Source organism: Anguilla anguilla, chromosome 13, assembly GCF_013347855.1.
Source record: "Anguilla anguilla isolate fAngAng1 chromosome 13, fAngAng1.pri, whole genome shotgun sequence".
In the NCBI taxonomy this organism is placed as follows: domain Eukaryota; kingdom Metazoa; phylum Chordata; class Actinopteri; order Anguilliformes; family Anguillidae; genus Anguilla; species Anguilla anguilla.
Window position 1 is genome coordinate 20277626 of NC_049213.1, and position 23420 is coordinate 20301045.

The 23420-nt window shown below is 43.5% G+C and overlaps 1 protein-coding gene across 5 annotated transcripts; it reads right to left on the bottom strand.

Annotated features, from left to right (window-relative positions):
* LOC118211092 (acetyl-coenzyme A synthetase, cytoplasmic-like) lies at positions 1–22312 on the bottom strand. 5 transcript variants are annotated; one of them, XM_035387921.1, is made up of 19 exons: positions 21288–22312; positions 19245–19440; positions 13599–13690; positions 12869–12972; positions 12619–12691; positions 11565–11640; positions 11216–11315; positions 10321–10365; positions 8349–8486; positions 7247–7417; positions 6971–7104; positions 6384–6516; positions 5934–5990; positions 5395–5475; positions 4892–5000; positions 4672–4740; positions 2292–2468; positions 1915–1989; positions 1–1176 (listed from the first exon to the last, which is right to left on the bottom strand). In XM_035387921.1, exons 1-19 carry the CDS (start codon positions 21412–21414, stop codon positions 1049–1051), a joined length of 2085 nt encoding a protein of 694 aa, XP_035243812.1. In that variant the 5' UTR covers positions 21415–22312; the 3' UTR covers positions 1–1048. The 5 variants fall into 5 exon arrangements, with proteins under 5 accessions (XP_035243812.1, XP_035243811.1, XP_035243814.1 ...); XM_035387920.1 differs by having other exon boundaries at positions 10321–10368; XM_035387923.1 differs by lacking the exon at positions 21288–22312 and adding an exon at positions 17882–18232 and having other exon boundaries at positions 10321–10368; positions 19245–19377.
* Positions 22313–23420: the final 1108 nt, after the last annotated feature.

Below are 23420 nucleotides of genomic sequence, written 5' to 3' on the forward strand. Positions count from 1 at the left end.
TAAACTAAAAGTTGAAACTCATGATTTTATTCAGTTTTTTTAGTCTGGTTGTTCAGTCAAAACACAGAGTGGGTTATATAACAGAATACATATATAATGTTTTTGAAAGAAAATAGACAGCGTATCACAGAGCTCATGATAAGCTCTGAAAATCCCATACAATGAACAGGACATTCTCCTGGACCTCTAAAAACCACAAATTGAAATGGAGCAACCACAAGCAAATAAATCTTGAAATCTTGAGCTGTCACTAATTTATATTTCGACAAACTTGTCCATTCAAACATAAAACACCAATACAGTACCACAGAATAAGTGGGCCACTGACGATGAGCCACCAATTTGAATTGACCTCAGATCAGATCCCAGCTAAAAAATTTTTTAAAAAAAAGGTTCCAGTACTGTGATTTGTGATTGAATACTCACATAATACCACACAGTAGCAGACAGCACACGCGCACACACAAGCACACACACACACACACAAGGATGTACACAAACATATCTACCGTATCCAGTGATCCCTGTGAGGCAGAATATTTTACGGAACAGTGATCAGCTTTGAGAAAAAAAATTGAAAACTACTGAGATCAAAAGAGGCCAAAAAAGGCAGCCAAGAAGCCACTGAGAAACACATGGATACACTTGCATCAAAGGCTCCAGTATCTCCAGCCAAAACAATCAAAACACAAAATGCAAGTAGGCCTAAGGCTAACCTGCAGACACGAATAAAAAAAACATGTCTGTGTGTTATCGAGGACACACTCATCCCAAACTCCCAGTCAGATACAGAGAGGACACTTTGGCAAAAGAAATTCTACCAGGCTAAAAAATAAAAGTATAAATGCCAGGAACAATTTTTCTTTAAAAAAAGTTAAATCTATATACAATATACATAAATGTACCAGGGATCCAGGATTTGTGAGAAACATAATTCATAGGGTCTTTGATTTCCTTTAATTCCCCCCATGCCACTCTTCACCCCCCATATCCCTGATCCAAACACTATTTATACATCTTTTTCGCATCCCCGCCCCCTGGCCTAAGGTCACACAGCAGTGGGGCAGCGGTTGTTGAAGAGCTGCTCGATGACAGAGCTGTCAGCCAGTGTGGACACGTCCCCCAGGTCCCGCTCATTCTGTGCAATCTTGCGAAGGACACGGCGCATTATCTTCCCTGTGCCGGGAGACAGATTACAGCCGTCAGAGCAATAATAATAATATCTTTAAAACAATACTTATGGTAAAAGGCATGATGATGCCAAGGTATGTGGTGCCTGCATTGCATACAGTAACAACCCGACTGGTTACCAATACGATGGAGCCACGGCCTATAGCAAGCAACTCAGGTTTCGCAGTCACACATAATTGTAGCTTCAGTATAAATTTGTATGTAGCTTGGCTACTTTTAGGCTTGCAACAGGCAAAATTGGTACCAGCAGAACAACAGGCTACCCCCCTTGGCTAAAGCAGCTGCATCTGAACCACACCTCACTGGTCCTTGGGAGTGAAAAGCTAGAGCCACATGAAAATTCACAAGGAAAGTAGTGCAACTTTGCTGTTTGTACAAGCTGCTTTGGACTTACTTAAACGGCGTGTTTTTACTTTGGACCAAAACCTCCCAAATGGCCCTATAATAGCCACTGTAATGCTGGCAGGTCATTGGGAGCATTTAAAATCAGCAACCAATTTCAACCCAAAAACCAGCTGAGGTGAGTTCAATATGTAACTGAATGCTACAGTATAACTGACCATTTAGGCACTGAGTAACAATGAAAACCTACTGTGCTCCAAAGGCAGAAGTAAACACCACTGACTCAACACACTTCAAAGATTCAGAATCTGATTGTGCCACTGATGATGTCATCTGTGGTTTTAAAATGGTCTCAATGGCAGCAAGTCATGGCCAGTTTACCAGATCTTGTTTTGGGGAGTCCGGGAGCGTTCTGCATGTAATCCGGGGTGGCGATGGCCCCAATCTTCTCTCGCACTGTCAGGCAGAACACAAGAAAATATTCAGGATATTATAATATAAAAATCCCTCACAGGAAAGCATGCATTACATCAAAACCTAAAGGGTGAGCAAGGTCTCCCCCTACTGGATGAAGGGGAGATGAACAGACTGAGGACTAATGTGAACAATGGCAAAGCCTGCCTCAAGTGATGTGTGCACGTGGACAGGCACGCATGCACGCACACATAGATCAGTGCAGCTCAGAAGGAGCACTTAACTGAAGACTCAGCAGCACAGAGGACAGGTAAGGTCAATGGAAGGATGATGATGTCACTGACCCTGCTGCTTGAGCTCTGTCTCCAGGACAGATGTGTAGGAAACCCCATCTCTGAGTGTGACGAAGCAGTACAGGCTCTCCCCCTTCACCGGGTGTGGTCGGCCCACCACTGCAGCCTCCGACACGGCAGGGTGCTCCACCAGCGCAGACTCCACCTCCGCCGTGCTCAACAGGTGCCCTACACCATACGTATACACACAGTTACACACACACAGAGTGACAAATACATAGTCACGCACACACACACACACACATATACGCACAGTTACACACACACAGAGTGACAAATACATAGTCACGCACACACACACACACACATATACGCACAGTTACACACACACAGAGTGACAAATACATAGTCACGCACACACACACACACGTATACACACAGTTACACACACACAGAGTGACAAATACAGAGTCACGCACACACACACACACACATATATACGCACAGTTACACACACACACACACACACAGTGACAAATACATAGTCACGCACACACACACACACGTATACACACAGTTACACACACACAGAGTGACAAATACATAGTCACGCACACACACACACACACATATACGCACAGTTACACACACACAGAGTGACAAATACATAGTCACGCACACACACACACACGTATACACACAGTTACACACACACAGAGTGACAAATACATAGTCACGCACACACACACACACACATATACGCACAGTTACACACACACAGAGTGACAAATACATAGTCACGCACACACACACACACACACACACACATATACGCACAGTTACACACACACAGAGTGACAAATACATAGTCACGCACACACACACACACACACACACATATACGCACAGTTACACACACACACACACAGTGACAAATACATAGTCACGCACGCACACACACACACATACGCACAGTTACACACACACAGAGTGACAAATACATAGTCACGCACACACACACACACGTATACACACAGTTACACACACACAGAGTGACAAATACATAGTCACGCACACACACACACACACATATACGCACAGTTACACACACACAGAGTGACAAATACATAGTCACGCACACACACACACACACACACACATATACGCACAGTTACACACACACAGAGTGACAAATACATAGTCACGCACACACACACACACATATACGCACAGTTACACACACACACAGTGACAAATACATAGTCACGCACACACACACACACACACAGTTACACACACACAGAGTGACAAATACATAGTCACGCACACACACACACACGTATACACACAGTTACACACACACAGAGTGACAAATACATAGTCACGCACACACACACACACACATATACGCACAGTTACACACACACAGAGTGACAAATACATAGTCACGCACACACACACACACACACACACATATACGCACAGTTACACACACACAGAGTGACAAATACATAGTCACGCACACACACACACACATATACGCACAGTTACACACACACACAGTGACAAATACATAGTCACGCACACACACACACACACACAGTTACACACACACAGAGTGACAAACACACAGAGTCACACACACACGTATACAGTTACACACACAGTGACAAACACACAGAGTCACACACACACACACGTATACACACAGTTACACACACAGTGACAAACACACTTACAGTCACGCACACACACGTATACACACAGTTACACACACAGTGACAAACACACTTACAGTCACGCACACACACGTATACACACAGTTACACACTTACAGTCACGCACACACACACACACACACATATACACACAGTTACACACATACAGAGTGACAAACACACATAGAGTCATGCACACACACACGTATACAGTTACACACATACAGAGTGACAAACACACTTACAGTCACGCACACACACACGTATACACACAGTTACACACATACAAGTGACAAACACACATACAGAGTCACGCACACACACACACTCGTATACGCACAGTCACACACATACAGTGACAAACACACATACAGAGTCACGCACACACACACACTCGTATACGCACAGTCACACACATACAGAGTCACACACACTCGTATACGCACAGTCACACACATACAGAGTGACAAACACACATACAGAGTCACGCACACACACACACTCGTATACGCACAGTCACACACATACAGAGTCACACACACTCGTATGCGCACACCTACACACATACAAAGTCACACACACTCGTATACGCACAGTCACACACATACAGTCACACACACTCGTATACGTACAGTCACACATGTGACAGTGACAAACACACGTACAGAATCACACAGACACACACACATGCACATACATGCACACACACACACCTGAGACGTTCAGCATGTCATCTATTCTGCCAGTAATCCAGAAGTATCCATCTTTATCCCGTCTGCAACCTGCAGGTACAAATACATCAGTCCCAGCCCACATCAGGCACCGCCCCCAATTCATTCACAGACCCCATCCACCACAAAGGCCACACCCTTCTCACCCACAGACAAAGATACAGAACTTTTTCTGTCCATCATTTTCTCCCCACAATCCTACCATCTCCTGTGACATAGTATCCAGGAAACTTCTGGAAGTATGTGGCCTCGAACCTCTGCTGGTTTCCATAGACAGTCCTCATGATGCCCGGCCAGGCCTGTTTGAACACCTGAGTGAAGGGAACAGAATGGCACTAAATGAAACTGCGCCACAAACCTCCCACAATCCTGCTCTGCTTTTCCCTCTCCAGTTAACACTGGCCAACGCAGACAAGACCAGGAAAACCAGGCCCACCATCAACAAAATGAAATACATAAACCTACGCTGGGCTCCCCAACCCTGTCCCTAGAGATCTACTGTTCTGCAGGATTTCACTCCAACCCTATCAAAACACACCTCATTCAAAAGCTAGAGATCCTGTTGCTAAATGGAAGAATCGGGTGTGCAAAATTATGGTTGCAATGAAAAAGTATAGTAGACCTCCAGGAACAGGGTTGTGCAGCCCTTACATAAATTAATGAATACATGAATACACAATGTAAAAATGATTGAAGTCTCATTACCAGGTAACCGTCGCTTGGTCCTTCCAGCTCCTCCCCTGATTCATTCAAGATGGCGGGAACAACCCCGAAGAAAGGAAACGTCTAGAGACCCAAACACAGGGAATGGGCTTACCCACCAAAGCAGACCCAGAACACGGGTTACACACGGAATAAGAGTAATCAGGCAAAATACAAATGCCATAAAACAATTTTTCATTAGGAAAAAAAAGACTTTATAAAGTATCTGTTAATGAGCCTAGCTACTGTATTAAACATAGTTATATCAGGCCAGTGTGCTAGTCTACAGAGAGATCAGCCAAAGGAGATCACATTGCACTTTCCAAAATCCAGTACCAGAACATGCAACTTGGGGCCTGCATCTCCAAAACTGTATGAGGATATAGTCTTTCATTTTTGTTAGGAAACCAATACCACTACGAAACAAGTAATCCTGATGGGTATCCATTTAGCATGAAGAGCAGTAACACGATGGTGCTGTAGACTGTTATGACTGGGGGGGAAAGCTGAAATAATATGTTTTCAAAAAAAGCAGAACTCACAGCCGATCCTGGCTTCAGGGGTGTGGCAGCGGGCAAGGGGGTCAGCACATGCCCCCCCTGAGGGAGGAAGAGGAAGAATTACCTCATTAGCATATCCAAAAGCTCAAACCCATGACCCACAGTTGACCCGTTCTGAACTATTATCTCCCAATACAATGTTCTGAATTCTGGACCTTTATTTTCTTGCTATTTGTACATCTTCTCATTTCCATCTGCACAGTGCATCATTCTAAGAAACTCCTTATGATAATCAATACATTTACAAATAGGTGGCAAATGACCAATTGAGCCTGCTAGTGGAAAGCTAGGAAAATTATTTCCAACCCTTAAAATGTCTGAATGAAACCCCAGGAAAAACAGTGGAAGTGGGATGCAGAAAAGACTACCTCAATACTCATGAACATATTGGCAAAAACAGGCCAGAAGCTTTAAAAGGTAGTCTGAACTCACCGTCTCAGTCTGCCAGAAGGTGTCCACCACCGGGCACCTCTTCTCCCCAACCACACTGTAGTACCACAGCCAGGCCTCGGGGTTTATGGGCTCTCCAACTGTACCCAGCACCTTCAGGGAGTCCCGCTTGTATCTGGAGATACAAATACAAACTCCAGCGGTTTCACGGTTTTCAGTGATTTCATTTATCAGATTTCCTACCTGATCTTTCTAGTTTTAAGGGCCTTACCATTCAGCATCACTCCCCAGTGAGTGCGGGACTCACTCAGGCTAACTGGTGCCATACAATGAGACTCACTCAGGCTAACCGACGCCATGCAATGAGACTCACTCAGGCTAACCGGCGCCGCAATGAGACTCACTCAGGCTAACCGGCGCCGCAATGAGACTCACTCAGGCTAACCGGCGCCGCAATGAGACTCACTCAGGCTAACCGACGCCATGCAATGAGACTCACTCAGGCTAACCGGCGCCGCAATGAGACTCACTCAGGCTAACCGGCGCCATGCAATGAGACTCACTCAGGCTAACCGACGCCATGCCATGAGACTCACTCAGGCTAACTGGCGCCGTGCAATGAGACTCACTTCTGCACTGGAGCGCTGCCGTACTTCATCAGCAGGCGGATGGCCGTGGGCGCAGTGTAGAACTTGGTCACCTGGTACTTATCCACCACCTCCCACATGCGGCTCATGTCTGGGTATGTGGGCAGGCCCTCAAACTGCGAAAAGCAACGACAGGTCATCACCTGACACATAAATCACCCATATTCACACACATACTGTGCTCGTGCGTACACACACACACACACACACACACACAAGTATATGCACGTGCATGTACACAGTTTCCGCTGCCCTCACCAGCACGCTAGTAGCCCCATTGGCCATTGGCCCATAGGTGATGTAGGAGTGGCCTGTTATCCAGCCAATGTCAGCTGTGCACCAGTACACGTCGTCAGACTGGTAGTCAAACACCAGCTTGAAGGTAGTGGCTGTGTACAGCATGTAGCCACTGACAGTGTGCAGAACACCCTGGGCAAGCACAAAAGAGGGAGGTACATCAGTGCTTTTCTTTACAGTTCAGTCAGTGCCGAAACATTTACCCACAAATCCAAGAGAGGGAGGGAGGGAGAGGCAATCAGAGAGCAGGAGAAGAAGAGGAGGGAGCAAGAGAGAAAATGGAGAGAGAGACCGAGGTAGGGAGGCAGGCAGACCTGGCTAGCCAGAGAGAACAGGCTGTACTCACACCATCAGCAGAGACAGCTGCCCATTCTGACACAGGAACAGCAGGGGAAACCGGTTCCCACGAAACCCCTTAATTAATCCCAAATAAGGATCGGCTGCATTACAGACTGCCACGTCTTGCCAGTTCGTTTTTGTTGTTACACTTGCATAAAAAATTTACTGCTTGAAAAAATATCACTTAACAGCTGGGCACAGCGGGCTACTTTGAACTGATACGTTTGTACTTCAAATAATAATTACCGGAATTTAGACTGGTGTTATCGGTACATTTTAATCGATTGAATTTGCATCATTTGAGACAATGCTTGTTTGCAAACAAGAAACTACTGAAATGACCACGATAATCGTCTTTTGAAAAGGAATGACAAGGCAGTAAAATTATAATTGAATGTGGCTCGCCCCACCATGCTTTAACTCTGGTAAGGGCATTAAGCAACGCAATGCCTGCTGGGTCAGAACTCGCTTTTAGGCCAGCACTTTAATTTCTTCATTAATGAGGGAGCGTCGGAGGGCCGAACAGTCTCTACCCCTCACTCCGTTCTGGGACAAGCCTTGTACAAGACGGCGGCTCTCGTGCACAAGGAAAATGAGCGTTAGTGTGTCGGCAGAGTGACCAGGAGGTGAACTGGAACAGAGTGAGAGACACAGAGACAGGGAGGAGGGAAACAGAGGCAGATGGAGCAATGGCAGAGGAGAGACGGAGCAGCCGAAGCAGAACCTTGGGTTTTCCGGTGGAGCCGCTGGTGTAGAGGATGAACAGAGGGTCCTCAGACTCACACCACTCTGGCTCACACTCGTCTGAGGCCCCGCCCACCAGCGTGTGCCAGCACAGGTCCACCTCCGGGTTCCAGGGCACCTGCACGCAACACAGAGCTCAGAACATGGAACTGAAAACTCCAAAGAGCAGAGAGAGGGTCCAACACAGGCACATTGTGTCACTGTCTTTCTCTTCGCTCACGCTGACTGGCTTCCTGTTGGGGGTGCAGCTGTATTTGAAACAGGGTGCGGGTACTCCATTTCAAATCTGACCTCCTTTTATTGTTTCTTTTCTTTCCTTAAATATGACATTTGCATTGCTTTATATTTGACCACAACAAACGGCTTGCCAAAAGCTTGTATCCGTTTGCTTTAAAACATGGGGACTATGAGAGAAAGCAGGGGAAGCAATGGGTGAGGTTTTCAGGGGTCAAGATAACAAAAAAAAAAACATTAACAGAACAGAAAATAATTGCTGAAACCACCACCGCAGGCAAGTTGACAAGAAAAACAGCAGTCCCCACTGGTAATGATGTTAGTGATGCCGATGTAACATGCAGGGAAAATGGTGTTAAAGGCAAATGAGAAAAACAAAATGTGGCAAGATGGTTAGAACACACAGACGACATCCTGTGTACATCAGCACTGGCATTGAGGGGAAACCCCCAGAGAGACACACCACCCCTCTACACTTAATGTCCAGTAAAATACCAGTCAATGAGTCAGGTGGGTGGGAGGAATTATGCATCATGGGTAGAGTTCGGGAACTTCTTTTTTGCAGATTCTTCTGTGAAGGTTTTTTTTTTAATGTATTTATATTCATACCAGTAAAACAAAAAAACCCAAGTACACTGCATTTTAAATATTCTACATGGATGTGTCAGACTAATGAAAAGCAATGTATTAATGATTAATTATCGAAGTCCATTTTTGATTAACATTTTTGAGTCAACTCTCAGGATGACAGTAGCGCTGATTTTTAAATTATTTTCCAGGAAAAAACATCCAGTACTTTCATTTTCACAGTCACATGTGAACACAAATGCAGAAATCTGCACTTTTAAACCAGCTTGATTTATGTTAATACAGTGAAATGCAAAAAACACTGTGAAATATGGGGAGATGTGATTGGCAGAAAATTGACTGAAGGAAATCTGATTGGCTGAAAGGTCACAGCCAGGCACACCCATCCTCAGGTGTTTCCCTGTGCTGACCCACTCAGCCCTGGTTTGGAAGGACTGCCACCTCAGCCAGCCAGTTACCCTTCTCCTACAGACCTGACTGAACAACCTTAGAGTGCAGCACCCAATCACACATATTCAGGACTGTTGCAAGGGATCCTGACTAGATGACGCACGTGCACATGACAATAAAACATGTCCCTGCCAAACATTTTAACTTTCATTGCTCCCAATACAATTTAATCAGATAGTTAAACTATTCATTTGTTAAATGGATATGCTAAATTCTCTACCCAGATTATTTTCTCCCTCCTTTGGTACAGAGACAAAGACCACAACATATTGGCAGGACAAGACCCCTTCCCAAAAACAACACTGCAGAAAGGTTTTGGAAATATTTGTTAGCGTTAGCAGCGCAGACCAGGATTGAGCAGTTCTACAGGTGAGACTGTGAGTGACAGAGACAAAGAAAGCTACTAATGAGTGAGGAAGTATGGGGTAGGGTTATGTTCTGTCAATTACAGACCCCTAAACCACATAAAAGACTGCCCTGAACACAGCAAACGCCTGATTGGTTGGAATCAGTGATTCACTGACGGCACATTGGACTCTGCCCTCCCATATATCTAATCAGACAGCTGTTAGCACCAGCAACAGTTAAGACAAGGTTGTTAAAAGTGAAAAAATAAAGAAACATAAATATGCCTAAAATGCATAGAAGGAAAGGAACCTTGAGGGAATGCTGGGAAATACCTGGGGCTTGGGGTGGGTTTTCCTTACATTTTCTCTGGGTCTCTCCTGCTAAAGGGTCAGTTAAAAGATTACAGGAATGAACAGTGCTGTTGTACTGATGAAAATCAAAGTGGTGGACAAACCAAAAAAACAAGAATGAAACCCACAAAATTATATTTGCACATTCTGCAACAAAAATCATAAATTAGCCCAATGACAAAAAATACAAACAAACAGAAAGAGAAATTAAGGCTGCACACAAGTTAATCATTAATAGAAGGTGCTTTAAAAGCAATTCCTTTTTTACCAGAAGAGGTGTTAACCATTAACACTAAAAAATAATCCCTGTTAAAATGAAACAATGTGCAGTTAAATGTGCATGACTTCAGAATATTTTTTTAACCAAGTTTCCACCCAGCCTAGACCAGTAGTATCCTTTCACTTCACCAGACAACACAGCAAAACTTGTATTGTTATTGTTGTTGTTATTATTACATTATTGTATCTGTCTGCTTTAAAGACAATAGGCCAACACCAGAGCTACAGAAGATAACCACAAACAATTTTCTGATTGCTTGGTCATAGAAATCAAATCAGCACCAGATGCACATCACTGCTAGTGCTTACACCACACCCCAATACAGCACACCTGATGTAATTAAACCTGGTTGCTATAGTGACAGCAATATGCTACTGTACTTGTGTGACTATATTCTTGCTTAATTCTCGCTATTACAGCATTGGTGGTACACAGAAGTATTATGATATACATTAAACCTGACTACTATATTGATGGTGTTACACTGCATTAAGCCTAAAGTAAATGAAACTCGTTGCTATGGCATTGGTGATATGATGCATTACACCTGATGTACATTAAACCTTAAGAATGTAGCGATGGTGGGACCGCTCTCACCTGCAGGTCAGGGCAGGGCCGTTTGGCAGGTGGAGACTGGGAGCCGGGCTCTTCTTTAGACAGGTGCTTCAGCACAATGCACTTCTGAACCGACACACCCCTGCAAGACACACAGATCATAACATCCAGGTCAATCTGCACTAATGTGCACGAGTGAGTGAGATAGTGAGTGAGTGAGAAATTGATGGCTTCATCATCCATCCATTCATCCATCCATCTCCATCACTCACTCGCACATTCTCACTCACGCACACACACACACGCACACACACACACACACACACACACAAATGTAAACAGGAGCACATGTGCAGTAAATAATGCAGAACTAAGCTGTTTTCTCTCTTACATGTCCGTGCACTTCTGAAGAGCATCATCAGCAATCACCTTCAGGCTGACCAGCTTGTCTCCTCTGTAAAATCCATCTATGAGGAAAACAAACCACAATCTACAGTTACATTCACTAACTCAACTCAGGACAATTTATACATTCAATTAAACTTTTCCCAGGACAGTATTTATATACAATTTAAATGAACCCAGGATGATATTTACATCCAAATAACCCAGGATATTCAATACTCATATTTAACTTAACCCACAGCATTCATAAAAATATTCAAGAACAAATGTTTTATTTCTATTCCAGGGCTCCAAACATTGGTAGCACTACTGCCAGTAAGTTTTTCCAGTAAGTTTACTGGCACCAGTACAAAATTTGGCCGCACCCAAAAATCTGTCACGGCTCCACACAAATGGGTATTCAACTCTTTTTCCTTACCATCACATTTTCCATTTAAGCACAGCACATGCAAATAACCGCTAAAGCAGGAATAACATGACGCTCATCATCTGACACTGGTGTTATGTTGGGCACATGAGACACAGGTGGAGTGGGCACCATAGGCTTAACATCAGTAGATTTCATACTGAAAAAAGAAGCACGCTTCCTTTTATGTATCTTTGGCTACTAGCAGTGATGGTATCACCCATCATGCAACGAGCTCTGTCCAGTCCAATGACGGGCACTCTGGCTTTCAGTGAGTCAGATCATTTGGCTCAGCTCTCCAATAAGAACCAGCCCTTTCGGCTCCCAAACGGCTCTTCGTTCAGTAGCACTTCAAAAGTTAGCAATAGTTTGACCTATGTAACAGTTTGCACATGTATAATTTAAATTCTTCAATGGAATCTTATCTACCTTCCAATTACCAAAGTAACATTATTTTGCGTTGCGTTTGTTTTAAAAACTATGTAGATAAATGTAAAAACAGAAAACTATTTTACCTGTGAAACTGACCAATGAAAATGTTTGGAGGCACTAGGCAGATTTTTACTTGCATGTGGGTGAAATGGTTGCACCCTGGAGCCCTTGGAGGTGCTGTGGGGTCTTGGCTGTTTCTTACCGGCAGTGATTAGGATGCAACACTGTGAGTCCATGATCCTGTCGAACAGAGATTCTGCTGAAAATCCTGCAAACTGGATGACAAAGAAGAGATTCCAATTAAGAGCAGGCCCGAGGTCGGCAAACTCTGCATCATCTCCCACTAGCAAGTCATCAAGTGAAGTATACGAGTATGTGCACATGTAGGTGCATCTGCGTGCTATATGTGGGCATGTCAGGCTGTGTGTGGGCAGGGCCAAGTTCTCACTCACCACAATGGAGTGGACTGCCCCAATCCGAGCGCATGCCAGCATGGCCACTACCAGCTCCACCACCATTGGCATGTAAATGGAGACACGGTCACCCTTCTTCACCCCTGAGAGACAGAGACACACACACACACACACACACACACACACACACACACACACACACACACAAAAGATACTCCTTAATCACACACATATTACAATGTGCAGACACTGACAGAAATCACTGCACATTCAGCCCACACACCCTGGGGGGGGGGGGGGGGTCCACAGCACAGGGAGAGTCACACCGCAACATACATTTCCACGTTACCCACATCATTACACCTGTGCCTCATAACACAGGACCCACGTTAGACCCAGGTGATAGGGTTGCTTAGTGTAGCGTGCTCATCCATATTAATGCCCAGAATTTTGGATGAGGATTTCAGGTGTCCACATACTTTTGGCTATGCAGTGTATGTTAAGTTCACATTCCATTTTATGAGAAATTCTTGATTATCAGTGACTTACTGTCATATCAATTTGATATACTGTGGTACCAAAGTTGGTGTCAGTATTGAAGTCAAAATTTTGGCATGAGAACATTACCATGGGCTATATATAAACAAAGCATTTCTGGGTGCTGTTGAATTCTCATACTTGCACTCCTCCATTGAATGAGAAATGGGGGTAAAGGCCAGGCTCCACAAGCTCAGTGATAATTGTCGGTGAGCTCTGAATGGGAACATACCCAGGGACTTGAGGACGTTGGCGAACCTGCACACCTGCTGCAGCAGCTCACTGTAGGTGACAGTCAGCTCGTCCCCTGGCTCATTCCCCTCCCTGTAAACAGACACACAGGTAGAAATGAGAGCAGCCAAATGCAGATACACTTCACTTTAATGCAGAGCGGGACTGCAGCCAGCAGGCCCAGCTACACCGGAATTCACATCTAAATAAGAATATTCAAACACTCTTAAAATGCATAAACCCTATCTCAGACTATGTAGAATACACATTATAAATATGCATCTGACCAGCAAACTCCCTCATTGTTTTTTCACAACTTGGAAAAAAACTCAGTATACAGCAGAGCAACAGAGAGATGTGGCAAGATGGAACAGTACAACAGAATCAACATTTCATTTCCGTGCATGTCTCCCCCTCCCTCTCCCACTCACACACACAGACACAAGGAAGTCAAAGTATTTACGAAACAACCTGCCAGAGTTACGCTATTACGAGTGCAACTACAAATTTAATAAAAACAATCAGAAGTAATTTCATCATAGGGCTGCTCGATTATGGCAAAAATCATAATCACAATTATTTTGGTCAATATTGAGATCACGGTTATTTAACACGATTACTCAGTGACTTTGGAAACATCATGCATTTGTTGAACTTTAAAAAAAAAAAACATGTCTTTTAAACAGCGAATTGAACTTTAAATATAACTGAATTTAACTAAACATGCCACAGCCTGCCTGAGAGTGAGTTTGGGCTTTCAGAGAGGGGCGAAAGCGCACTGCTGTAAAGGGAAGGGGTGCGCTGGATTTATAACACAAGACAAAACGAGAGCATCATTGCGAAACGGAATGAGGCACAATAGTTTTATGTTGATTGTCTTGTTTTCATAATCGTTGGAAGCAAAATCATAATTGAAAATAAAATTTGATTAATCGCCCATTTCATCAGTCAGTCTTGAATTGCATTCATTACTGATAGTGTAGTTGTTTTGGTCAGTCAATATCGATAATTAAGACAGAGTTCATCCTCAGTAAGTTGTCATAGGACCAGAGCCATTGACATAAGTTCCATTTGGGCACGCTCTGCATTACTCAACACACTGGGCCAGAACGCAAGCTGCCTCCTTATACAGACTGACCAATGACAGACCTCTACAGCCTGACACGATAAGTGACCTCTACTGCAAGACTGGGTGCTTCTAAGCCCCCTCAATCTGAGGGACTTCTAAACCACAAGAAAAGGTGACCTCTATACTAATTCAATCTGGCTGACCTCTAACAGACAAGGCTGTGTGACATCTAACCTGGCACATTAGACTCAGTCAACTTTAGACAGCCTTACTGAGTGACCTCTAAACAGACTGAGGGCAAGATCCAGTAAGAGTTCTGAAGGAGTGGGATTTCCAGCGACAGTGTGTACAGCAAGAGGAAATCCCACACAATCAGCCCAGACCAGCCGAGCGTTGCCCAAATTAGAGCATGTGGATGGGTCACCGGAGAAAGGAATCGGTGAAAGTTGCAGTTCACTGACTCCTTTCAACAGGCTGTCTGTGATCTGTAGCGCAATGTGACATAATCACCCAAAAACTATAAAATGTGCAAGCATGGCCCCTCTCATTCAGTTTAAACACAGAACACAGTGTGGTAGCTAAGGCCGCTCTCCAACAAATGGGTAGATGGGAGGGTTAGGGTGCTTCAATGCATTAACTATTATATAAAAGAGATCTTTTAAAAAATTATATCCATTGCGTATCCTTGAGGAGCAAGTGCCTTTTAACCCTCTGGCAGTTCCTGGAGTTTTTTTTATTATTATTTCTTCTCAAAGGGATGGGGAGGAGAGTGCATTATTGTTCTGTGCTAAAGTGCAAACTTAATGTCCTGTTTTCCTACAAAATGCCTGCTTTGGAAGCCCCAGCAGATCTATCAGAGAGGAAGAGAGAGGCAGTAATGGCAGTCAGAGGACAACTGAACAAAACCAAGGGTTATAGCAGGGACTGCATTTCAAAGAAAAGTAAAAGCTATTCTACCAACACATTCACTCTGGGGTATTTTCAGAAAGGAAACCCAGGGAGGGCTTGACAGAGGTGAATTTACATGGATTTTCACAATATTCACTTTGGCCAAGAAAACTCAAAATTAAGCTGAAGATACAGTATAACTAGGTAGTATACAGGCACAGACACAGACACGCACACACGCACGCACACACCCACACACACACACGGCTTCACAGAAATAACAGCTATATTTATACTGGAGTCAGGCATCCCAGTACACAGCTCAGCTGAGCATGCCTAAGATCCTGCCCTTTGTGTCTGATAGCCTACACCAGTCAAGAAAAGGAACGGCCAGATCGTTCAACAAAACAAGACTAAAAACTGCACAAAATTAGCATTCATTTCACTGAACTCCAGGCACAATTGGTGATTTGTCCTTTTACAAAGGCACAAGGCTCAAATTCAGTCTGCGCTCAAACAAGTAACACATATTTACTCCATTCTCCCCACTCTCCCACGTGATAAATTTGTTGTTAAATGATAAAAATAAAAAAAAATTATAATACTGAAAGTGATTTGATAAAATCCTAAATAATCTAATTAAAACAGGCCTGACCTGATAAATGAAAATGCTCCTTTTTATCAACCACTGCTGCTCTGTCAGTTCATCATTTACTGCTCAGGCTACCTTACCATTCACCATTCAGTGTGTGCCTTTCAATCTAAAGTCCACATAGCCAATCATTCTCATTTCTTACAATTCTGAAACGTGGCAGGGGCAAGTCAAATCAACAGGGAACTTTGACTTTATTTTATGAAAACTTTGTCTATGCTCAGTCATATTCACAATGTGACACAGTATCAAACTGATTGGCTGCAGTCGTTCCTCTAAATTACACAATACCAGTGGCACTGAAGTGAATCCTAAACTACTATAAAATAGTTTGGGTGGTGGTAACTGAGGATGCGGCACATGATTTGCCCACTGACGACCAGCAATCCGGAAAACTTTTATCAAATTTTGTGCGCATAGTATTTTGACTGACAGGATAAGTAATGCACATGGCTAAGCAATGAAGGTCAGGCAGTGAGCACGTTAAATGACAAAGGGGCAGAGCAGTGGTGGAAGAAGGGACAGTCCGTGTTAATCGAATCAACCCCATTTAGTTCAAATTAATCATGTTTTATAAAATCATTTGCACTTCTTTCCATTATTCATTTTGCTGCTAGTTTAACTGCTTGTACTTTCACCACCTCAATTTTTCTCAATTTTTTTTCCTTGTTACTTCCACTGCTCATACAAGCATAAAGGACACCCGTTCCCAATACACAACAATTTTTTCTGAAGCAGTCTTCTGTGGTAATCCCAAAGAAAAAACTAAATTAGAGCCTTTCTGCAAGATTACCTCCAGGTGTAACACAGTTCCCAGCAGCAGAAAGGGCAAGGTTTACTTAGTGACATGCATCTGGGGACAGGAAGCTTAACATGATTATAACTCCTGACAAGATAACAAAAGCGTGACCTTTAACCTACCACCCGGTCCTCATAAAAAACAATGTGTACCGTGCATGTTCTGAGCTCTGAATTACAAGCAGAGTCCTGCCTCTCTCTCAGCTCCTTCTGATAACTTTGCCTCCCGATGTGGCCCTGAGCGTGCAGCATCTCCAGCTGTCCCAGCTCACTGCCTCCTACAGCACAGCCAGCCACCATTCAGGGCCAGGAGGCTCTTTGTGGCGCAGAGCCTGCTCACAGTACAGACTTCACCTGCTCACTCCTGACACCTGCTCACAGTACAGACTTCACCTGCCCACTCCTGACACCTGCTCACAGTACAGACTTCACCTGCTCACAGTACAGACTTCACCTGCTCACTCCTGACACCTGCTCACAGTACAGACTTCACCTGCTCACTCCTGACACCTGCTCACAGTACAGACTTCACCTGCTCACTCCTGACACCTGCTCACAGTACAGACTTCACCTGCTCACTCCTGACTCCTGCTCACAGTACAGACTTCACCTGCTCACTCCTGCTCACAGTACAGACTTCACCTGCTCACTCCTGACTCCTGCTCACAGTTCAGACTTTACCTGCTCACTCCTGACCCTGCTCACAGCACAGACTTCATCTGCTCATTCCTGACACCTGCTCACAGTACGGACTTCACCTGCTCACTCCTGAGTCACCTGCTCACAGCACAGACTTCACCTGCTCACTCCAGACCCCTGCTCACAGCACAGACTTCACCTTCTCACTCCTGACTCCTGCTCACAGCACAGACTTCACCTTCTCACTCCTGACTCCTGCTTGCTGACCATCCTGCTCTCCTCAACGCTGTGATGCCCTGCCCTCCTGAAGCAGCAAGAGTTGCACACAGTACAGCATGTGTCCCGTAAGTTCCCCATGTGCAACAGTACTGACATCACATCCTGAAACTCTCCACAGCCTCTAGACAGTCTAGGCCCCTAGAACTGGAATGGTAAGGTGTCATGGTGACCACTCTCTCTAGTCTCCTCCAGGGTGCATGACATCATCAAGTTCAACAGGAAGCCATTGGTGTTCTGGGCTCCACACAGGAAGTGCTGCCCCTGCCTGCGCTGTAGATGGAAGTTCACATGCAGCACAGACATCTGCAGGCTGGAGGGGAAAGAGCACTGTGAATGCACTGACGCACTCAAACACACGCGTGCACACACACACACACACACACACACTCAAAACTTTTGGAGGACAGCTGTACTTAAAGCACTTTTGATAATTGCAATACCCTTGGGGTCCTTCAAGGACACTACTACCATCCGGTAATAAACTACATTTAGACAGACAAAACGCATAAATAAAACAAATGTGTCTTTACTTGAAATCAATTCAGGAAATTAAGTGGCGCTTGTAAGAGCAGGCGTATAGAGCACTGGGAAAGGTTCCAGACTGAGAGGAGTCTGCCAGCACGCTGCCCATTAGCTGATTACCACTGACAAAAAGCCCCCGCATTCCCTATATATCACAACATGAGCTCAATGCTCGGCCATCATTTTTAAAAGCAGACGTGTGCAGTATCTAAAGCAAGGTACTCAGACTGGCTTCAGTATCTACTCAGCAAAGGTCATGTAAAATATGTAAAATTCAGAATGGGTGTATAAAAGCCAGGTAGACAGTACACATGTATGATAGTTCACAAGACAAACTGATGGAATATAAGGGAATGGAGTACAGTAATAATAATAATAATAATGATAATAATAATAATAATAATAATAATAATAATAATAATAATAATAATAATAATAAATAATAATAATAATAATAATGTTCTGCTCTGCTAAGCTCCTACACACAAACACACACACACAGAAGTATTGATTTGCACTACTACAGATTCCATAGACCCACCAGATAGTCATCTCTATATGTTTAACAGCAATAGTTCAATCTCTGCAATGTACAATCTGAATGTTTCAGCTTCAAAATACATCTTCTGTAAAAAATAAGGGGCGTGACCAAGGATAATATTATGGCAATGGACATTTCATACGGTGGTACAGCACCAGAACCTCCAGATAACAACAGGAACCTGCTGCATTAAAGCAAAAAGGACAAAAAGATCATAGGAGCTGAGTATGAGCTGAGTATCTCTGCTCCTCCAGCTCACCAGTAGAAGGCCACTTTATCCCCCAGGCTGCGTTCGTGGACGTTGCGGTCCAGGACGTTGTAGCAGATGTTGGTGGTGGCTCCTTCCATGCACTTGACATAGATCTTTCCCTTTGTCACATCAAAGTTATAGTCCAGGAACTTCCCAGTGGGCGGAGTCTTCCAGAAAAAATCTTCCGCAATTTTGCCCCAAAAATCTGAAATAAAACAATGGTGGTGCAGATAGACCAAAGTCAAACTTAAGATGAACATGAAGATTAAGATTTCCTTCATTGTCCATTTTTATGAAAATTATTATTGTTGGACCTTTACATGCATGAAAGACATGACAACTTAAAACAATAGGTGCCATGTGCAAAAAGGAAAAATAACATTACAAATATATTCTGTAAATAAGTATCAATAACCCATCTTACAGTACTTGTACCAGACTTACAGTAATATAAAATAAAAACACAGAGGATCACCAGTGATAGTTTCCACACACTTAAAATACTGGCCCTCTTAACCAGCTCTGCATGGAGAACCAGTTCGGGTAGAGTTTCTGTTTTTGTTTTCCCTTTCCCTAAACTACCCAAGTACTTCCTGTAACTCCAACCAAACACTCTATATGCTTCTGCTTCAGGATGGGCCGAGTTTTATAAAACAGATTGCAAAGAATACAGAATAATGTTACACAGTCTTATGTCCCACAATAAATTCATACAGTAATTAATTATGGCCATCACTTTATCAGCATATATAATTATCAATTAGTATCATGGTACTGCAAAGAACTAACTAGATTATTGTAATGCCAATATAGATACCTGCAAAGGACACTAAAATGTAGGAAAACTTCAGCAACAGCTTGAAGCATCCTATTCAATGTTGGTATGATGGGTGATATCGGTTGCCAGTGATCTATACTTCTGATCAACACACCCATCAAATTCTAAATCTGCTAAAAATGAATTCAGCAATCAATTACGTTTTCAGTAATCCGTTTTTAAAAAAAGACCATGGTTGTAGAGGAAAGATAGAGGGCTTACTGTTCGCTGTATATTAATATTAATTTAAACGTTTTGCACATTGCATGTTTCAGTTTAACGAGGTGCTAACACCTCCCCGTTGCGATTGAGCAAACTGGGATAAACGCAGCCCAGAACGGGCTACTCAAGACATTTCCCGCTTTGACTGCTCTGATGTGTGCGCAAGGAACAATTAGAGTGAAGATATAGAAATGTGCTGTTTTATTGTTACTCATAAAAAAGGCAGCTACAAAATAGGGGATTTTGCTTCCAGGCTGACCGATCATGGTTCTACTGGTCCGCCCAGGGCGGTGAATACTGAACAAGCATTCGAAAAAGTTGGATCGCTTTTGCAATTTCCTGATAAAGAAATTGGCGGAGAATCAAAATGTAACTGGATACCCAGTGTAGTGGAGCATGGCAAATGCTCAATAAAGTACTACGTCTTTAAAGAGTTCCTTCACCAACTTCACTGGCATTTAGGACGGTATGAATTGGGAGTCGTCAAAATGTCATGTAACTAATAATAATAACAAAAAAATACCTCATTATTGAGATTTTTGTACGTGCACAATGCACTTCACAGACAATACTAAAACATGATGAAAACAAAGCATGCACATAAATGTAGGAAGACGGGACAACAAAACCATGCCCTCGGGGCGTCAGGTGGCCAAAGTTGTCACAAAAATCCCCAAGAAATAAACCACTGACTAAAAAATGTCAGGGCACACAAGAAAACTCGCTTTAAAATACGCGGAAGGCAATTAAACAGTACATATCGTACATAACTGCATGTGCCCCGGTCGTGATCGCAGACTGGACTACGCCCCCTTAGCCTTACCAGGCAGAGGCGAATCAACAAAACAACGCTTGTGCTCACAGTGCATTTGTTGTCATATCGGTGGCTTGGAAGAACTCTCCACGAGCTCACTCTCTGGCAAAGTAACGCCCTAAAGAACACCAGTGTGTCTACATCGAAATAAACACTCCTGCAAAGAATACAAAAATAAATAACTAATAGATTCACTCACCATCTGGATTCTGAATTGACTTCAGGTAGAGCTCTTTGTACTTGTCAAAGTTGGGTACATGAGCGCGTTTTACCAGTTCTTGAGGTGCCCGATAAACATCGTCGTGTGGTACTTTGTCAGGGATCATTTTGCACCCGCTATGATACTGCCAGGTTACGGATAATAAGGTTGTGAAAGGGTGTTTAAAATGGGTCTAATATATCTGCCGCAAAACTGAGCAAAATAAAGCTTTTATCCAAATTATATTAAACTATACAGCAAACTCCACAATGCTAATATTCAAACTAAATTACCTGTAGCCTTTCGGTGTACATGTAATGTTCTGCCTGTTTAGCTTTCTGACGATAATGTATCAGCGCTGTATAGCATCAAGCCTCACTATTGTACCATGCGCTTACTGCAAGGTGCTCCAATCAACAGAAAAGGGTACACGAGCCTGTCAATGTCAGGTCAGGACAGAACCGCGGAAGTGGAGTCACCTCGCAACTAACGTCTGCTCTTGGTAGCCTGGCTAGCAACTTGATAAACTCACAACACTGAAAAACACTGGCTAGCACATCCCCAGAAAATTATTCTACTCTGGCACAGTGAAGTATTCTCTCTTTTCAAAATATCTGCTAAACGAAAGCCAGGCAATTATAATAGACTACTTGTCTACGACACAAAGGCTTTAGGCGTATAACTCAGAGGCTATCAATTCATTCAAATCACCATACGGTACACCCACGGTTCAGTGTTTAAACTGGGGACGAGCGGGCCGTTGTTGTCACTGTTCAAAGGTTATTTTCCAGAGCTACTCTGTAGCTAATTTCAAAGATAAAGACGCGCATGCATATGCAATAAGCCAAAACTGCATATTTAAAGGAACAGCGATAGTAACAGCCGCGCAGTTCGCCTCGTTGTGCTGAAAATCTTTACTGTTTGTCGCTCATTCTCGAATTCCCCCTCTTCTGCGCATTTCCGAAGACTAGCGAGAGCAGCAGGAGAACAGCTCGGCGCGTGAGGACAAGGGACTAGTCGGAGGGTTTGCTCTCACTTGGGCGGAACCTGTACGGTATCGTCCAATCACATCTTACTTTGATAGGTGACGTTCCAACATTAAAAAAAAAAAAAAAAAAAAAAAAAAAAACCTCTTAAAGCAACATAACGCCTGCAGCCAACAGCCTGTTGAATTCGGCAGGGCGAAAGTCCATTGATAGCCTTTATCACTTTCACCGTCTATATGCCATTGGTATCAAAATAAAATTATGGATTTAAATAATGTAGAATTTTAAATGCATAACTTTCTAATTGAGAAAATGCACCAACGGCATGCAGTACTTTCTGTTAAATGGTTGTAAACCACAGGTATCAAAATCCAGACCTAGAGGCCTACATTGTGTTTTTTTTTGGTGTGTTTCATCACCAGAGACTCAGTCGTTGGTTGACCAAATAATTCAGAGAGCATGGTAATTGCTTTAACATGGGAACATTGAGACATTATTCATTTAACATGAGTATATGTGCATAATAGGAGTATATGCAAAGTCAGTAGGATTACACCTGGGCTAGCCGTACAATGTGTATTAAATTGGAGTATGCAATGATCTAATGCACAATTACGTGGAATTGGTAATTGACTCTTGCTGAAGGCCTTCAGAAATCTGGTTTCAGTAGACTCATTTAAACAGTGCAATGTGTGGGCCAGTCTCCCAGATCAATGTGGCGAGAGGTAGCGGAATAACACTGGCCTTTATATGCAGGGCAGTCAGATAATCATGTCCTGTCAGAGACAAATGGCTCATATGATAAGTGGTGCACGAATGACCTGGTATGTGAAAACAGACCTTCCTCAGCCACCCCAATGTATCAGGCAGCTGATGATTATAAAAATTATAAAAATCCAATGCTTAGTCCCCACATCGGAAGATTCTGACAGGTCCTCGAAAGACCTTTTAAATGAGTATGTTAGTAGTATTTAGACTTATTTGAAGAATTTCAAGCTTTGCTTTGAATCATCTTCCCCAGAGGCAACATTGCTTTCCCCTCTGAGGACTGGCATGGCTTAGCCCATTTGTTTCCTTGCTCTGTGTCTTTTGTTGTGCAAATTTTGGGGGGAGGGCGGCAGACGGACCCCAACATAATCAGCTGGCC